Here is a 20,580-nt window from a genome sequence, read left to right on the forward strand (position 1 = left end):
AAATTATGGTTTTCTCTGGATATATGCCCAGGAGTGGAATTGCTGGATCATATGGTAGCTTTTTTTAGTTTTTTAAGGAACCCCCATACTGTTCTCCATAGTGGCTGTACCAATTTACATTCCCACCAACAGTGTAGGAGGTTTCCCTTTTCTCAGCACCCTCTCCAGCATTTATTGTTTATAGATTTTTTTGATGATGGCCATTCTAACCGGTGTGAGGTGATACCTCATTGTAAGTTTTGATTTGTATTTCTCTAATAATTAGTGATGTTGAGTATCTTTTCATTTGCCTTTTGGCCATCTGTATGTCTTCTTTGGAGAAATGTCTGTTTAGATCTTATGCCCATTTTTGGATTGGGTTGTTTGTTTTTTTGATATTGAGCTGCATGAGCTGTTTGTATATTTTGGAGATTAATCCCTGTTGGTCGCTTCGTTTGCAGATATTTTCTCCCATTCTGTGGGTTTTCTTTTCATTTTGTTTATGGTTTCCTTTGCTGTGCAAAAGCTTTTAAGCTTAATTAGGTTCCACTTGTTTATTTTTGTTTTTATTTTCATTACTCTTGGAGGTGGATAATTTTCATATGTTAAACCAACCTTGCATTTCTGGGATAAATCCTACTTGGTCACTGTGTATAATCCTTTTTATATGTTGCTGGATTCAGTTTGCTAGTATTTTGTCCTACTCTTTTGTCTTAATTTTTAATAGATTCAAAACTTGGTAAAGAAAAAATACTATTTATTTATTTGGCCCCTGGAACCGTAACAGTTACCTTTTCTGAGAAACTTTCTCTGATACTCCCTTATCCCCAAACAACTCCTGTATAATATCATAGCACAGTAAGTAGCATTTATCTCATTATATTTCTACTGTCTGTTTACTTGTCACTCTCTCTGCTTCTTGAGAACAGACTATATTTTATTTTCCATTGTAGCCCAGTATTTAGCACAGTCATCGACTAGTATGTTGAGACCTCTGCGAAGCAAATAAACATCAGATTTTTAAAAGAACATGAACAAAGATGGAAAGGAGATTATGTAACAAAGGATGATTATAAGAGAGTGACTGAGCCACAGGAGAATAGTATCAGGAAGGTTAAAATACCAGATGAACTCAGATATGAAGAAATATTGACAAAAAGAAGTGAATTTTACTTAGCTATATTCAGAATGAAAATATATCAAATAATGTTTAGATTTGTTCTGCTGGGATTATTTTAAAATACTGATGGATGACAAAGAGCAGAGTCCCTCAGCTCCTCTGCTGCACCTGTCTTTTCTACTGAATAGAGTTTTCTTCTGTTTAGACAGGGGAGAATAAATATTGGTGAGAGATGTCAGGAGTCAAAAGGCTCTGAATGCCTTATCTTCAGTCCCAGACATAGTACATCTCAAGTAAGGGAAGAATTTTCATATAAATAAGATCACAAAACCATTGACATTAATCTTTTAAGAATTCAAGGAAGTGACTCTCCTCTTGCTGCTAAATGCCTAACTTATCACTTAAGACTCCATCATAATCATGATCATAATTTAAGGATCAGTTCCTTCAGGAAAACATTCCCTGAGATTTCCAGGCTGGATTACATCCCCTTCTCTGAGCAACCAGAGCAATTTGTGCATATCATTATCACTCAGTCTATCTCACTCTTATTGTAATGAACTGTATATGAATCTTATTACATTTTGAGCACATCATTATCACTCAGTCTATCTCACTCTTATTGTAATGAACTGTGTGTGAGTCTTATTACACTTTGATACCTACTCCTTAAATGATGAGTAGCTTATCTAGTTGAAGAGGGAGAATTATGTTTCAGGCAGAGAAGACAGAATGAGTAAAGGCAAGGAGGTGAGAAGACTGATGTATTTTGAGGCCACAAGAAGATCATCATTGCTGAGGTGTAAAGGAAAAGGCAGAGAATGGCAAGAGGTAAAACCGGAGAGGCAGTCAGGGGCCAGTTCACTGGAAGTCTTGTACGTCATGTTAGGGAACTTGGTTTCACTGATGCAGCTAGTGGTTGTCAAAAAAAATTTTTTTTGTTTTTAAAGTAACAGACCATTATTGAAAGAAAAATTGTACATGAAAGCTACTCAGGATGAATAAGAGTTGGATGGGCTAGGTCCCAAATGCTTGGCCTCCCACCGACTCTCACTATAGTTCCCAATGTGGTGAGTCGAAAAGTGCAGATCATCAACATCAGAATTATCTATGGTACCTTATTTAAAATGCAGATTTGGGGGTTGACAACAAAGGGCAACTCAGGATTCAAAGCTGGGATTATCATAAACTCCCCAGATAATTCTAAAATTTAAAAACCAGACATTCTGTAAGACTGCTGGCCCATAATCTTCAGTGCTAGTGCTGTGAATGACAAAGAAGGGCTGAGCAGATGTTCCAAATTAAAAGAGAATAAAGGGATATGGCAATTAAATGCAGTCCATGAGCCTGAATCAGGGAGAAGTTTTGCTCTAAAGGACATCATTGGTACATTTGGCAAAATTTAACTACAGTATGATACAAAGTAGTATTGTATCAAAGTTGAATTTCCTTATTTTAATGTAAGAGAATGTTCTTGTTCTTGGAAAATATATGCTGAAGCTCTTTAGGAATAAAGGAGTATTATGTCTACAAAAAATGGATTGGGGGGGAAATACAGCTAGGTAGGTAGATAGATATAGTTCTTTGTACTATTCTTGAAATTATTTAAAAATTAAAAGTTGAAAAAAAATTGAAAAGAGAAAGCCTAGAACAAACTGAAGTCTCAGGACTGTGCCAACTTCAACCACTGTTAGAAAACTGGGAATTACTGAAAGGCTTTAGGTAGTGGCATTAATCAGATTTCTGTCTTTGATAGATTGCTTTTATGGTAGTATGAGAGGTTGAATTAGGATGACAATATTGGTGGCAAGGAGACCACTTAGAAATCTAAAGTGCTTCTGATAAATAAGCACTGAAAAGAATGCTGGTAGTTAAGGTGGAGGAAAAAGGGATTATGTGGTAAAATCAGTTGGATTCAGTGGCTATCTAGATATGAGTGGTGGAAGTGAAAGAAGAAAAAAAAGATAACTATTAGGTTTCTAGCTTGGGTAGTTATGTAGATAGTACTGCTACCAAAGTTAGAGTGAATACAGGAGGAACAGCATTCAATGTGGGATTAGATGAATTTGAATTTGGCTACAAGGGACATTTAAGTGAAGACCTCAAGTAAAGATAATGAGATAAAAATTAAGAAAAAAATATACCAGAAATGTTAGAGATTCAGAGATTTATGTTAGACTAAGCAGATTCCTATAGAAGCAAATGAATAATCCAAAATTTAATTTCTCTCCTGGCTCATCACAAAAGGACCAAGGTGTTTTTTAGAACATAAAATCCCTATATTCTGTTTTGGGAAAAATCTTTCAAATCGGCAATATCTCTCAAGTACAGGGACCACTCAATCCAACCCTCCAGTCTAACTGACCACTCCTTTCTCTGTGCTCCCTTGGAACACTGTCCAGACTATAGGCATTGCACCGGTAACACTGCACTTAAGTTGTTTATTTGTTTGTCTCCTCCTATTAAAAGATGAGTTCCTGGGAATAAGAAATGGTATAGTATATTCTTAATATCCCTAGCACAAAGCACAGTGATAACCTCAAAGCTGTAGCACAAAAAAGTGTTTGTTGAGGAAATGAATTAATTTTTTTTTTTTTTAATTTTTTTTTTTTTTTATAGCTACGTTATTTATTTATTTATTTTTGGCTGTGTTGGGTCTTCGGTTCGTGCGAGGGCTTTCTCTAGTTACGGCAAGTGGGGGCCACTCTTCATCGCGGTGCGGGGGCCGCTCTTCATCGCGGTGCGCGGGCCTTTCACTATCGCGGCCCCTCCCGCCGCGGGGCACAGGCTCCAGACGCGCAGGCTCAGTAGTTGTGGCTCACGGGCCCAGCTGCTCCGTGGCATGTGGGATCTTCCCAGACCAGGGCTCGAACCCGTGTCCCCTGCATTAGCAGGCAGATTCTCAACCACTGCGCCACCAGGGAAGCCCTGAATTAATTGTTTATGAGAGGGTAAAAGCAGAACATTACCTGTCACATCAGAATTTGATTCTTTGTGTCTTTGAACTAAATGTCCTTTTTCACAAACCTAATGGAACACAGAACCAGAAGGAAAGCAGTACTATATTATAAACATGAAAATGAGGTATATTTTCTATGATTTATCGTAATTTTCAACATTTCTTATTTTATCCTCATAGATTTAGAATGGACAAAAATAATCTTTTAAATCAGAGTCTTCTACTATCTTTCACAACACTACTTTTCTTCTACAACAATGATAAAAGAAAATATTAATATTGTATTTTGGCATTAAAGGGAGTTTAAATTTTTTTTTACTTCATATAGAACTTATTTATGATGAGAAAGAGACAAAAATGTATGCTTATAATCTCACTTAATGAGAAGAATAAAGATGTAGCAAGATAAGTGTGAAATGAGTGAAACTATATAAAATTGTATGAAAAGGTATAAGCAATTACAAAACTGTGTTTATATAGAAAAGTTGAAAAAATATTTTCTTGTAGCTTGTAAAAAAATTCAGAGTAAGAAAGATCATACACATGACATTGCTGTCTATCTTGAGAGGAGATACTTGCCAATATGACCCAGTTGGACTAAAAGAGACACAAAACACCGTAGAATTGTGACTGCTAATCTTGAGTAGTCTACAAATCATTATGTGATTGTGAAAACATTTTAAATGATTCCCAACTTTTGTTTCTGCATCTGTGCTATGTGGATATTAGAAAGAATTTTCCAAAAGGGCCTGAGAAAAGAACTGAAAACATTTTGCCAAGATGTAATGCATACCAACTCATGATAAAAAGTAGACTATGAAATAGTTAAAAGCTAAAATCCTCTTTTTAGATAAAATTGAATGGCAGCCAAAAAAAAAAAAATTGACATAATCAGGATGAAAATGGGAGGAAACTGTAAAAATCAAAACTTGATTGTTGAAGGGAGAGAGCAAAGGGAATATTCTAGAAAAAGTTACACGAAGTTAAAAGTAGCAATATTATATAATCATTATAAAGAATTTGGAGAGACAAGGGGTGAAATTAGGCTGAAAAAAATTCACTTGTAGTAAGACTTGATTCAATGAACTCTTGATGTCATTTTTAGCTCTCTTCCTTTGATTGAAATAATGCTATGAACCATAATAAACTATTATATTTATCTCATAGAAAATCACCAGGCCAGTGTCCTTATGAATGTGATCTATAAATTCTAATCACAGTAATCTATAATTATTTGTTTTTGCTTAAAGTCTGCAAAATTAATTATTGAAAGTATCCTGGTAGGAAATAAAGTTAACTAAAATACTCTAATATTTTTTTAGGGATATACTGATATCTTAACAAGCAATCATTTAAAGTAAGAAATAGTTCAAGAGCATGAACTTAAGTTGACCTCAGGCATTAACCTCAGTTAAGATGATACTGTTCACTCTTTTTGCCAAAGATTATTAGAAAATAATAAAGGAGGAAAAGAGAAAAAATTTCAGAAGTTCTTGGGAAATTAGATTCCGTTAATTCAATCCACATTTAGCAGATGACAGTGTATTTGGTGCTGAGTATCTGCTGAATGAACTTGTGACTGCTAACTTTAAATTTCCCACTGGATCACTGTTATTAACTCCAGAAATATCTGAGTAGAAATCTTTTAAGTCTGGTACTCAGGTCTTCAACTTCTGGGATCTCTGCAAGTAACAGATGCTTGAAAGATTGATTGATTGGATCCAAGGATGATTTTTTAGATCCCATCAACTAGGGATGTTGTCCTTCATCTGTGTTTGCCAGGCTTATTTCCCAACTAGACGATTCTGTTTAACTCTGGGTACTAATCTTTCCCTGCTACCCCTTCCATACCTTCTGGAGCTATTTATTGTTCTTTACGTATTTGTTTCTTTAGTGACTGGCTGGTATATTTTAGCGAAGTCCATTACCCCCTGAAGTGTTAAACCTCTAATTTGCTCCCTGAGGGGTGCAGACTTGGTTGTGCCCCATTCTCTCTGGGAAGGCAGTGGTTTTAGCAGGGTTGTCTTTGACACCTTCCCTGATCACACCCCGCTGTTAAATTCCACTAATTTCTGGCTGATAGATCTATTGTTTTCAACAGTGCCCTGGGGCATAAATTGCTCTACAGACTAATCCAATCAAATTTGGGCTCCTTTGAAGGAATAGTTTCCCAGGCCAGGGTTTCAGATTTGTTCTGATGCCACCTCAGACTCCTCCCAGCTGTTCTCCTCCCCGCAGTTCTCTCTGGTGAACTAGCCAGCCTACAAGTTTAGCCTGTTTCTCCAATGGATCTACCAATCTTCTCCGAATTGCCTTTTACTCTACTTCTACTGTTTCTGAGAATGCTGTTAAGCTTGAATTTCTCCAGGAACTGTTGCAAATTAAGTCACTTATTTTGGGAAGACATGAGGAGCTATCTGTTTTACCTGGTTCCCCCGACCAAGGAAAAATATTTGGTCTATTGTGTCATTTAGCATCTCTGTTGCCTTACTTACTTTCTGTCTAGAAGATCTGTCCATTGATGTCAGTGGGGTGTTAAAGTCTCCTACTATTATTGTATTCCTGTCAATCTCTTCCTTTATGTCTGCTGCTATTTGTTTATGTATTTAGGTGCTCCTATATTGGGTACATTTATGTTAACAAGTGTAATATCCTCTTCTTGTATTGCTCCTTTTATCATTATATAATGTCCTTCTTTGTCTTTCTTTATGTTTTAAAGACTACTTTGTTTTAAAGTAGTACTTTGTCTGATTGCTACCCCTGCTTTCTTATTGTTTCCATTTGCATGAAATACCCTTTTCCATCCCCTCACTTTCAACCTGTGTGTCTTTTGCCCTAAAGTGAGTCTTGTAGGCAGCATATTGTACTTGTGGGCCGCATATTGTAGGTTCTTGATTTTTTATCCAATCTGCCACTCTATGTCTTTTGATGAGAATTTAGTCCATTGACATTTAAAGTAATTATTGATAGGTATGTACTTATTGCCATTTTAAACCTTGTTTCCCAGTTTTTGTCCTTCTTCGTTCATTTCTCCTTTGTTTTCCCTTTTGTGGTTTTATGGATTTCTTTTGTATTATGCTTGAGTTCCTTTCTTTTTGGTTTCTGTGAATCTATTGTTGTATCTTTTTGATGTGTGGTTACCCTGGTTTTCAAGTGTGTTAACCCATAACTATATCTCCTTGCTTTAAACTGATAGTCATACAAGTTCAAACACATTCTAAAAGATCTTCATTTTTATACTCCCATTCCCTACATTTTGTGATTTTGATGTCCTATTTTACATCCTCATCCTTATCCTTTTACCGTTAATTGTAGTTTTAATCATTTTTACAATTTTTTTGGATTGTGTTTTCATCTATGTACTGACTTATTTAAGTGATCTTCAATCCTTTTATATATTTGCCTTTCCTATTGTGATTTTCCCTAGATACTTGCTTCTTTTCTATCTAGAGAAGACCTTTCAATATTTCTTTTAGGTTAGGCTTAGTATTGCTGTATTCCTTTAGTTTTTGCTTGTCTGAGAAATTCTTTATCTCTCTTCCTATTCTAAATTATAATCTTGCTGGGTAGAGTATCCCAGGGGCAGGGTTTTCTCTTTCAGGACTTTGAATATATCATGCCACTGCCTTCTGACCTGCACAGTTTCTGCAGAGAAATAAGCTGATAGTCTTATGGGGGTTGCCTTGTAACTGACTGCTTTTTTCTTCCTGCCTTTAGAATCCTCTCTTTATCTTTTGCCATTTTAATTCCGGTATGTCTTGGTATGGGTTTGTGTTCATCTTCTTTGGGACCCTCTGTGCTTCCTGTACCTGGATATCTGTTTCCTTCTTTAGATTTCAGGAAGTTTTCAGCCATAATTTCTTCAAATACATTTTCGATCCCCTTCTCTCTTTCTTCTCCTTCTGGAACCAATATTATGTGTAGGTTGGCATGCTTTATATTATCCCATAGATCTCGTATATTGCTTTCACTTTTCTTTTTTCATTTGTCTTTCTGTCTGCTGTTCTGACTGATTGATTTCCATTATTCTGTCTTCCAGATCACTTGTTCATTCTTCTGTGGCGCTTAGTTTGCTATTCATTGCTTGTAGATTGGTTTTTATCTTGGCAATTGACTTGTCTAATTTTGATTGGTTCCTTTTTATAGTTTCTAGATCCTTGTTACAGTGATCTGCCTTTCTATTGATAATCTTTTAAAATTCCTTTAGCATTTTTATTACCTCCTTTTTGAACTCAGGGTGTAGTAGACCACTGAGGTCTGTTTCATGATTTGTTTATTCAGGGGATATCTCTTATTTTTTTAATTGGGAGCAGTTCCTCTCCTTCTTTTTCATTTTACTTAACTTTCTCTGTCTCTGGATTTAGGAGAAACAGTTATCTACTGTGGTCCTGAAGGGGTGCTTTTATGTGAGAGTGTCCCTGTATAGACTGTGTGAGTTCAATATTTTTGGTGTGAGGGCTAGTTTTGGTATGGATACCAGCCACATCTTTCCTCAGGGTAGGCTGGCCATTATCCCCTTGATAGGGGATGGGATTGGTGTTGTGTTGTCCAGAGCCTGCACTGGATTTTGGGTGGGGCCTCCTCTTTGCTCTGTGGCTGTCAGAGCCCTGCTGGGGGTGGGGTCTGCTCCCTGGTTGTTGGACTAGAAGCCCTGAGGGTTGGGCTCAGTAAGACTCTGTTGCCCTTAAGTATGTGCTCTGTTGCAAAGGAGGTGAGCACTGAAGCAAGTGAGGTCCATGTAGTCACAGCAAACCTATGTGCCACCATCGAAGGCATCCACAGTTCTTCCCAGAAGCAGCCCAAGGTCTTGTCTGTTTCTCCATTGTGTTTATCCCAGACTTACTGCTAGGCTGGTGCTGGGAGCTGGGGTGTTGTGGCTGCAGGAATTGAGGTCATTGTGTGGCTGCCTGGGGCTGCTCTCCCAGGACCTGTCCACCCACAATCCAGCTCCAAACTGGGGTGTGAGGTGGGAAGAACCAGAGCACTCTCACAGGGAAAGGAACCACTGTGTATTCCTCCCCAGGGGCTGTCTGCCAGAGACATGCGATTCTGTGATGCCACTTGGTGAGTATGCCAACAAAGTCCACTGCCGCTGTACCTGTGCCCCACTATGCATGTGCTGATGATGGGCTCCAACGGCAGACTTGCACTCTGCAGTGCATGTACTGACAATGGGCTCTGAGGTTTGGCCTGGGCCACACCCCAGACTCTCCGGGCTGTCTCTGTGCAGCTAGACTGAGTTCCCTCCCAGGGCACATAAACCCGAGATTCAGTGCCTAGCCACTGCACATACTCGCTGCCCCACCCGGCATGTGCTTCAGGCTGGGAAGTGTGATGAAGTGGCAGCCTTCAGCGCTGGTCTCTTTCTGCCCTGACTGATAGCAAGCCAGCACATGCACACGCCTTGAGACCAGAATCCAGGCCCCTCCAGTCCCTCTGTCTGTCCTGGTGGAGTTCCTAGCAGTCAGGGGGGTTCCCAGGGTGAGGGCTTGCCTGTGTGGACCCTCCCTCCTTCAGATACCTCCCAGGGGCGTCTTGTGTCCTGATGCCTTTTTCTTCCCATCCTACCCAATGACATGGGGATCTTTCCTGCAGCTTTGGTTGTATAAAAGAGATCTTCTGCCAGTTTCCAGTTGGTTTTCTGTGAGAATTGTTCCACATATAGATGTGTTTTTGAAGGGAGGTGAGCTCCACATCCTCCTACTCTGCCATCTTAATGCACTTATGCAAAATTTCTGATGTGTCTCTGGAGCTAAGAGTGGGGACAGTGGCACTCTTCTCTCAGTGGTACCCCACTTGAGGAGCTAAGATGTAGGTGGAAGGAGGGCAGGAACCTCAGGTCTTCTCTATTTGCCTCTTCCAGTGTGGAACCAACAAACAAACACTTTACAATCCAAGACGGGTGATTAGGACCAAAATATTTTCAGTGATGTAGCACACAAAGTGGAGCCTTCTTCTCAAGAATGGGGTCTGGGTAGAAAGAAGGGAGCCCCCACCTCCTGACTGCACTTACCTGGAACTTTGCTTCAACAACAGGCAGCTGGAGACAGGATAAGAAATACGCAAGCCCAGCCCTCTGGCTGGCATCTGTGGGGAGAGCAGACCCTGTGTCCTTGGCTGCACTCTTCTGGAGTAGAGTATCATTGAGCTGGGGGGCAGGGAGGGGAGAGTCTTGATTCAAATACCCCAGGCTCTCACTGGTTGTTTTTTTGGTTGTTTTTTTGTTTGTACCCAATTATAGTAGATTTTCCTGAATAGATGTTTTTTCATTTGCTGTATGCCCTTAGGACCATTTCCAGAAACTTTAAATTTTTGTTTTTTTTTAAAAAATAATTTTCTCTGATTTTTGCTGGTGAGTGGGTTTGCAGAGATCCTCATGCTATCATGATGGAAGGCAATCTCTCAGCACCATCTATTTTATACTCTTGTTTTCCCATTAATTTTTCTTAGTTTTAATTGATTTCTTCTTGCTATCCTGGATACCTCTTTGTAAGATGCCTCAAATACTTTTCCAAGTAAGGTAAGTATAAGTGAAATTTAAATATAGCACCTTAATAAGACCCACCTCTCATCTGTCAAGATTCTTTTGTATTTTTATAAACAGTAAATAATATGAGCAAAATTTTAATCATTAATTTTACCTGGGGAAAAATCATGAAGTCTTCCTGGGTATAAGAGGAAATAATTTGCCATTCTTGTTTTTTTTTTTCAACAACTGTTAACAACCATATCAATGAATATTTACCTCTTGCTCTTCTCTGATGGCTTGCTATGGTAGAGTTTCTTTCCTTCTTTGTTTTCAGATGTTTTTTCTTGTTTTTTATCTAGGTAAGAGAATCATATTTAAAATCATTATTTAATCACTATATCAAAGATAGTATGTATGTATGCAGACATAAAACTATCTTAAGACTTCCACTTCTAGGAAGATGAAGTACTCTTCCTCTTCTTTCCACTAAGTACAACTGAAACCCCTGGGTATTACATACCAGATAAACACAAGAGGCTCTAAAAGGTGAAAAGAAGAAGGCAGATGATGAGGGACTTCAGGAGCAGAAGAGGAGCATGAGGGTGAGTAGTTTCATGTGTTTTCTTTTTGCCTCATGTATCCCAGCCTTAGAGCTGGAGAAGTCCACAACCCACAAATGCCAAGGAGTGAAGAAATAATGCCTGAAAACTGCCCAAATTTGATGAAAGACAGGAAGGTAAATATCAAAGAAGCTCAGTGAACTCCAAGTAAGATGAAATTAAAAAACCCACAGTAAGTCACATAAACTTTCAAAGTCAAAGAGAGACTTTTGACAGCATTAAGAGAGAAGCAAATTATTACATGCAAGGGATCCTCAATAAGATCATTATCAGATTTCTCATCAGAAACTTTGGAAGCCAGAAGACAATGCAAAATAGGGAAAAAAACCCAAAAAACAAAAAACAGCAGAACTGTCCTTCAAAAGCTAGGTAGAAATTAAGACATTTCCAGATAAACAAAAGCTGAGGGAGTTTGTGACCATTTGACATGCCTTGAAAGAAATGCCCAAGGAATTTCTGCAAGGTGAAATGAAAGGACTCTAGATAGTAACTTGAAGCTGTAGAGAAAAATAAAGGTCTCAATGAAGTTAAATACACGGGAAATTATAAAAGCTAGTACTATTGTAACAATAGTTTCAAACTGAATTTTTTGTTGTCTACATGATTTAAGAGAAAAAAATTTAAAGAAAAAAAAGCATTTATTAGTATAAAATTAGTATTAGACTACTGTCACTTTTGTCTATAACTCTAAACCTTATTTATTACATAATTTAAGAGACTAATACACTTAAAGAATTATTAGTTTATGTTTTTGGGCACACAACATATAACTACGTAATTTGGTGACATATACAACAGAAAGCATGGGAGTGCAGCTGTAAAGGAACAGAGTTTTTGTATGTTTTGAAGTTAAGCTGGTGTAAATTCAAATTAGAGTGTTATAACCTCAGGATATTAAATGTAATCCCCATGGTGACAACAAAGAAAAGACCTATAGAATATACACAAAAGGAAATAAGAAAGGAATTTAAACATTTCACCACAAAAAAATCAACTAAACACAAAAGAAGACAGGAAGGCAGGAAATGATGGACAAAAATACTATAAGGCATATAGAAAACAGCACAGTGACAGAAGTCTCTTTTTATCAGTAATTATTTTCATTGTAAACATATTAAACTCTCCAATCAGAAGACAGAGACTGTCAGAATGGATTAAAAACACATGATCCAACTATATTCAGTCTATAAAAGACTCACTGAGATCCAGAGACACAAACTGGTTGAAAGTGAAAGGAAGGAAAGAGATATTCTATGCAAATAGTAACCAAAAGAGGGCAGGAGTGGCTCTATTAGACAAAATAGACTTTAAATTTAAAAATGTTACTAGAAACTACTTTAAAAAGGATATGTTAATAAAAGATTCAATACAGCAAGAAGACATAACAATTATAAACATTTACATACCTAATGACAGACCATCAAAATGTATGAAGCAAAAACTGACAGAATTGAAGGGAGAAATAGACAGTTCTACGATATAGTAGGAGACTTCAATACCCCACTTATGATAGGGAGACCAGTCAGACAGAAGATATATAAGGAAAAAGGACTTAACACAATGAACCATCAAAACTTAACAGACATATACAGAACACTGTACCCAACAACAATAGAATACACATGCTTCTCAAGTGCATATATAGGACATTTTCCAGGACAGAACATATGTTAGGCCACCAATTAAGTTTTAATAGATTTTAAAAGATAGATATCATACAAAGTATCTTTTCTTACCACAATGGGATGAAGTTAGAAATAACAAAAGGAAAACTAAAATGTTCAAAAAATTGTGGAAATTATACACACACTTTTAAACAATCAATGAATCAAAGAAGTCACAAGAGAAACTAGAAAATACTTAGAGAGTTAGTTGAATGAAAATGAAAACACAACAGAGCAAAATTTATGGGACACAGTGAAAGTAGTGCTAAGGGGGAAATTTATAACTATAAACACATTCAAAAATGAAAGATCTCAAGTAAGTAACCTAACTTTAAACTTAAGGAACTAGAAAAAGAAGAAAAAATTAAATCCACAGACAGAAGAGGAAGGAAGTAATAAGGATTAGAGCAGAGATAAATGAAATAGAAAAACTAGAGAAAATCAATGAAACCAAAAGTTGATTCTTTGAAAAGAAAAACAAAATTGACAAACCTTTAGCTAAATGGACTAAGAAAAAAAGTTAAATTACTAAAATCAGAAATGAAAATAGAGATATTACTACCAATTCTACAGAAATAGAAAGGATCATAAGAGAGTATTGCAAACAAGTGTATGCCAACAAATTGGATAACCTAGATGAAATGGACAAATTACTAGAAACACAGAACTTACCAAGACTATCTCATGAAGAAACAGAAAATATGAGTAGACCTATAACTAGTTGAGGAGATTGAATCAGTAATCAGAATTCTCCCAACCAAAAATAAAGCCCTGGACCTGACAGTTTCTTTGGTGAATTCCACCAAATATTTAAAGAACTAATGCTGATCTTTCTCAAACTTTTCCAAAAAACTGAAGAGGAAGGAACATTTCCTAACTCACTCTGTAAGGCCAGCATTACTGTGATACCAAAGCCAGACAAAGACACTACAAGAAAAATATAGACCAATATCCCTTATGAACACTGATGCAAAAATCCTCAACAAAATAATAGCAAACCAAATTCAGCAGCATATTAAAAGGATTTACACCATGACCAAATAGGATTTATATCTGGAATGCAAGGATAGTTTTAACATATGAAAATTGATCAATGTAATACACCAAATCAATAGAATGAAGGAAAAAAAATACATGACCATCTCAATTGATGCAGAAAAGGCATCTGACAAAACTCAACACCCTTTCATGATTTAAAAAAACTCAACAAACTAGGCATAGAAGGAAACTACCTCACCATAATAAAAGCCATCTATAAAAAACCTACAGCAAACATCACACTCAATGGTGAAAGACCAAAAAGCACCTCCTCTAAGATCAGGAACAAGGCTAGGATGTCTGCTTTCACCACTTCCATTCAGCATAGTATTAGAAGTTCAAGCCCTAGCAATTAAGCAAGAAGAAGAAATAAAAGGCATCCAAATTGGAAAGGAAGAAGTAAAATGATCTCTGTTTGCAGATGATATATTTAAAAACCCTAGAGTCCACAAAAAACCTGTTTGAACTGATACATTAATTCAGCAAAGTATCAGGATACAAACTCAACACACAAAAACAGTTGCATTTCTATAAACAAATAATGAAAGATAAGAAAGGAAATTACAAAAACAATTCCATGTACAAGAGCATCAAAAAGAATAGAATAGTTAGGAATTAACTTAACCAAGGAGGTGAAAGAATTGTATAACGGAAACTACAAAACATTGCTGAAAGAAATTAAGACATAAATAAATATAAACACATCCCTTGTTCATGGATTAGAAGACTTATTAATATTATTAAAATGCCAATACTGCCCAAAGCAATCTATGGATTCAATGCAATCCCTAGCAAAATCCCAATGATATTTTTTGCAGAAATAGAAATATTCATTCTAAAATTTATACGGAATCTCAAGGAACTCTGAATGCCAAAATAATCTTGAAAAGGGAGAAGGAAATTAAAGGGTTCACGCTTCCTGATTTCAAAACTTACTACATTTCTACAGTAATCAAGACAATGTGGTACTGGTATGAAGACAGACATATAGACTAATGGACTAGAATAGACAGCCCATGAATAAATCTTTGCATATATGGTCAAGTGATTTTTGACAAGGGTGCTAAACTATTCAACAGGGAAAGAACAGTCTTTCACCAAATGGTGCTGGGAAAACTGGATATCGATTCGCAAAAGAATGAAGTTGGACCTTTACCTAGCACCTTATACAAAAATTAACTCAAAATTGATCAAGGGCCTAAATGTAATACTTAAAACAATAAAAATCTTAGAAGAAAACATAGAGCAAAAGCTTTATGACATTGGATTTGTCAGTGATATCTTGGATATGACACTAAAGGCACAGGTTAAAAAAGAAAAAAATAGACAAACTGAACTTAATGAACATTTAAAAAATTTTGTGCATCACAGACACTATTCACAGAGTAAAAAGGCAAAATACAGAATGAGAGAAATATTTGCAAATCACATACCTGATAAGGGATTAATGTCCAGAATATATAAAGAACTCCTAAAACTCAACAACAACAACAAAAAATAAACAAACCAATTCAGAAATGGGCAAAGGACTTGAATAGACATTTCTCCAAAGAAAATATATGAATGGCCAATAGGCATATAAATAGATGCTCAATATCACTAATCATTAGGGAAATGCAAATCAAAGCCACAGTGAGATATCATCTCACACCTGTTAGAATGGCCATTATTTAAAAAAAAAAAAACAAACCCAGAAAATAACAAGTGCTGTCAAGCATGTAGAAAAATCAGAGCCTGTGTGCACTGTTGGTGGGAATGTAAAATGGTATAGCTGCTGTGAAAAACAGTATGGAGGTTCCTCAAAAAATTAAAAGTAGAATTACCATATGATCCAGCAATTTCATTTTGGGGTATATACCCAAGAGAATGAAAAGCAATGTCTTGAAGAGACATCTGTACAATCGTGTACATAGCAGCATTATTCACAATAGCTAAAATGTGGAAGCAACCCTGGTGTCCATTGATGAAAGAATGGATTAGCAAAATGTGGTATAAACATACAATAGAATATTATTCAGCCTCATAAAGGAAAGAAATTCTGAAATATGCTACAGCATAGATGAACCTTGAGGACATTATGCTAGATGAAATAAACCAATCACAAAAAGACAAATACTGTATGATTCTACTTATATGAGGTACTTAGTGTAGTCAAAATCATGAAGAAAGAAAGTATACAGTGGTTTCCAAGGGCTGGGGGAGCAGAGAATGGGGAGTTATTAATGGGTATAGAGTTTCAGTTTTTGAAGATGACAAGAGTTATGGGATGGTGGTGATGGTTGTACAGCAATGTGAATGTACTTAATATCACTGAAGTGTACACTTAAAAATGGCTAAGATGGTAAATGTTATGTGTATTTTTACTACAATAAAAGAAACTCTATATTTTTGAGGGGGCTACTGGAAAAGAGGGTATCTACCAGACTTACAGTTGTGAGAATGTGAGGCTGGAATTCCATTTCGCCAGCAAGAGAGGAGAGTCTGAGAATGGAACTAACCCAGAAGAGGCAGAAATGACATTAAAATGGGGAAAAAACTTTGAATCCTAGTGATATCCTTTGAGCCCCTTATTTAAGCCATGGCTAAAGCCAGTCTTGTCCCTAGACTTTTTCCCTTACTAAGCCAACCAATTCCCCTTTTAGCTAAGCCATTTTTTTTGAAGAGTTTTTTGTTCCTTGCAATGGATGGAGCCCTGATACATACCTTCAGAACATGATTTAGTAGGAAGAGAAGAAAATAGTCCCCATGTCAGTAAGTGGAAGCTCCATCTTCAGTTGCTCAGGCCTGGAATTCTGGAGACCTCTAGCTCTCCTTTTTATTGTTCAAACTCACACCCAAGCCATCAGCAAATTCTCTAGACTCTGTCAGATATATCTAAAATCTGATCACTTCTTATCCTCTCTATGGCTACCACCTTGGTCCAGCCACCACTTTTTCTTGCCTGGATAACTGCAATAGCCCCTTAAATGGTCTCCCCTTGTGGTTCATCATTCTACTCTCAAAACAACAGCGAAAGTGACCTTGCTGACACTTAAAGCACATCATGTCACTCCTCTGACCAAAACTCTCCAAACTCACTTAGAGTAAAAAGTGAAGTCCTAAGCCAGGTTTTACATGATTTGTCCCCCTCAACTTCCAACACCTATCTCACTTTATCTCTTACCACTGTTCTCCTTTTTCAGTCTTCTCTACCCTAGTTAGCCTCCTTGGTCTTCCTAGAAGATGACAGACATGCTCCTTTCTCATGGCCTTTGCACTTCTAGTACCTGTCCCGGGAATAGATCCCCCTGGATTGTTCCCAAATTTTTACCCTTCCTATTCCATTGATGTTAGATTTGGATATATGACTTGATTTAGCCAGTGGAATGAGAAACAGGGACTTTAAACATACTTTCACGGTTTGGCATGCCCTCCTGAACTCTTGTGATTTGCCATGAGCAGAACGTACCCTAACTGGCTGCTGGTCTTGGGGTGGGGGGAGGAAGAAATGTAGAGTAGATCTGAAACAACCCACCGTCTGGATATAAGTTCAACTGATCCCCTATTAGCCCAGTAGAGCCATAGATGATCCATGAACAGGAAAATAGGTATTTGCTATTATAAGCTACTGAGATTCTGAGAATTTTGTTTTAATGAATAAAATATGAATAGTGTTGAAACTGATACCTAGAAATAGAATGCTGTCCTAATAAAAACCTAAATTATGTGGCAATCATTGGCTTTGTGACTGAATAACAACAGGTGGCTATAGGAATCTAGAACAATAGTGACACAAATTATGTAGAGGTGATACATCTAGTAAAACTATCTTCTGTGACAGTGTGAAAGACAGAAAATGTACCTAACAGAACTGAGTCATTGGGCAAAGAGCTTTTGAGGCAGAAAGTTTAGACTATGAGTTGGTTGTTGCTAGCTTTATTTGATAAGGTGTGCTACAAGAAAAAAATCAGCTCAAAAAATGTGGATAAAAAAACTGAATTGAGAGGGAAAACAGAGAGCCCCAAATTCTAGAATTTGTAGGTTGGCTTCAACATAGCCTTGAGGCAAAGGTCAAATCAAAGTAATGGCTTTTACATCTGTGGTAGACAATCTCTAAGATGACCTCTGATGATTCCCATCTTTTAGTATTCATACCCTTCTGTAATCCTAGGTCACTGGGCTAAACCTAGTGACTTACTTCTACTGAATGGTATATGGCAAAAGTAATGGGATTCTGCTTCTGAGATTAGGCTACCTTCACTGCAGTCTTTTCAGAGACCTTAGATAAAGGAACCCAGATAAGCCACTCCTGGATTCCTGACCCACAGGAACTATGTGATAATAAATGTTTGTTGTTTAAAGCTGCTAAGACTTGGGGTAATTAGTTACTCAGCAATAGAAAATGAATACAACATCTGTCTTGGTCCATTCACCTGCTATAACAAAATACCTCTGACTGTGTGGCTAATAAATAAGGGACATTTATTTCTCATAGATCTGGAGGCTGGAAGGTTGAGATGAGAGTGCCAGTATGGTCAGATGAGAGCTTTCTTTTGGGTTGTGGACTGCTTGTTGTATCCTCACAAGGCAGAAGGGGCTAGGGATCTCTCTGGAGCCTCTTTTATAAGGCACTAATCCCATTCAGAGGGCTCTGCCCTCATGACATAATCACCTCCCAAAGGCCCCACCTTCTTGTACCATAATATGGGGCATTATAATTTCAACATATGACTTTTGGGGGACAGAAATATCTAGACCATAGCATTCCACCCCTAATCCCCTCAGATTCATGTCATTCTCACATGCAAAATTCATTCATCCCATCCCAACAACCCCTAATGTCTTAACTAATTCCAGCATCAACTCTAAACTCCAAAGTCTTATCTCAATAACATCTAAATCAGATATGGATGAGACTCAAAATATGATTCATCCTGAGGTAAATTTCCTGTCCAGTTGTGAACACATGAAACCAATCAAGTTATGTGCTTCCAAAATACAACTGTGGGACAGGCATAGGATAAGACATTCCCATTGCGAAAGGGAGAAAAAGGAAAGAAGGATGGGGGGATGTGTCCCAAGCAAGCTCAAAACCTAGTAAAGCAGATTCAATTAGATCTTAATGGTCATGAATAATCCTCTTGCCCCAATGCTCTGCCTCTGGACCCACTGGGGTGGCAGTAGCACGCCAACAGCTTGGCAGGGCGCTACTCATGCCTGGCTCTCTGTCTGGACTCTGCCCACACCACAGTGCACAGCTCCAGGCGGCTCACCTCCATGGCCTCTATTGGAAGCCGTCTGCCCTGTTTAAACCTAGGTGCTAATGGCCCTGATGATCTCTTAGTCACCTTCAGGGCTTTTTAAAATTTGTCTTCATGACACAAACAGATGGAAAGATATACTGTGTTCTTAGATTAGAAGAAGAATTAATATTGTTAAAATGACCACACTACCCAAGGCAATCTACAGATTCAATGCAATCCCTGTCAAAATACCAATGGCATTTTTCACAGAACTAGAACAAATATTTTAAAAATTTGTATGGAAACATGAAAAACCCAATAGCCAAAACAATCTTGAGAAAGAAAAACAGAGCTGGAGGAATCACACTCCCTGACTTCAGACTATACTACAAAGCCACAGTAATCAAAACAGTATGGTACTAGCACAAAAATAAACACATACATCAATGGAACAGAATAGAGAGCCCAGAAATAAACCCACACACTTATGCTCAATTAATCTACGACAAAGGAGGCAAGAATATACAATGGAGAAAAGAATCTCGTCACCAAGTGGGGGTGGGAAAACTGGACAGCTACATGTAAAAGAATGAAATTAGAACGTTCACTAATACCATATACAAAAATAAAGTCAAAATGGATTAGAGACCTAAATGTAAGACTGGAAACCATAAAACTCCTAGAGGAAAACATAGGCAGAACACTCTGACATGAATTGTAGCAATATTTTTTGGATCTATCTCTTAAAGCAAAGGAAATAAAAGCAAAAATAAACAAGTGGGACCTATTTAAACTTAAAATCTTTGGCACAGCAAAGGAAACCATAAATAAAACAAAAAGCCTACTGAATGGGAGAAAATATTTGCAAATGATATGACTGATCCAACATATATAAACCGCTCATATGACTCAACATCAAAAAAACAAACAACCCGGGACTTCCCTGGTGGCCCAGTGGTTAAGACTCCACACTTCTACCACAGGGGGCATGGGTTCGATCCCTGGTCAGGGAACTAAGATCTCACATGCCACACAACCAAAAAAGAAAGAAAGAAAAAGAACAAACAAGCAAACAGAAATCCAAACAACCCAATTAAAAAATGGGCAGAAGAACTGAATAGACATTTTTCCAAAGAGAAAATGCAGATGGCCAACAGGTACATGAAAAGATGCTCAACACTGCTAATCATTAGGAAAATGCAAATCAAAACCGCAATGAGATATCACCTCACACCTGTCAGAATGGCTATCATCAAAAAGAACACGAATAACAAATGATGGCGAGAATGTGGAGAATAGGGAAACCTCATACACTATTGGTGAGAATGTAAATTGGTGGATCCACTATGGAAAACAGTATGGAGGTTTCTCAAAAATAGAACTACCATATGACCCAGCAATTCCACTCCTGGGTGTATATCTGAAAAAAACAAGACCCCTCATTTGAAAAGATACATCCATCCCAATGTTCACAGCAGCATTATTTACAATTGCCAAGATATGGAAGCA

General features: G+C 37.3%; 1 protein-coding gene across 1 annotated transcript in view; it reads right to left on the reverse strand.

Moving 5' to 3' along the window:
• AGBL3 (ATP/GTP binding protein like 3) overlaps nucleotides 1-20,580 on the reverse strand; it is a 98,545-nt gene that overhangs the window by 33,307 nt on the left and 44,658 nt on the right. The window contains 1 exon segment of the mRNA XM_036864084.1: nucleotides 10,804-10,882. Coding sequence (XP_036719979.1) covers nucleotides 10,804-10,882 — 79 coding nt within the window.

Source organism: Balaenoptera musculus, chromosome 9, assembly GCF_009873245.2.
Source record: "Balaenoptera musculus isolate JJ_BM4_2016_0621 chromosome 9, mBalMus1.pri.v3, whole genome shotgun sequence".
Taxonomy (NCBI): domain Eukaryota; kingdom Metazoa; phylum Chordata; class Mammalia; order Artiodactyla; family Balaenopteridae; genus Balaenoptera; species Balaenoptera musculus.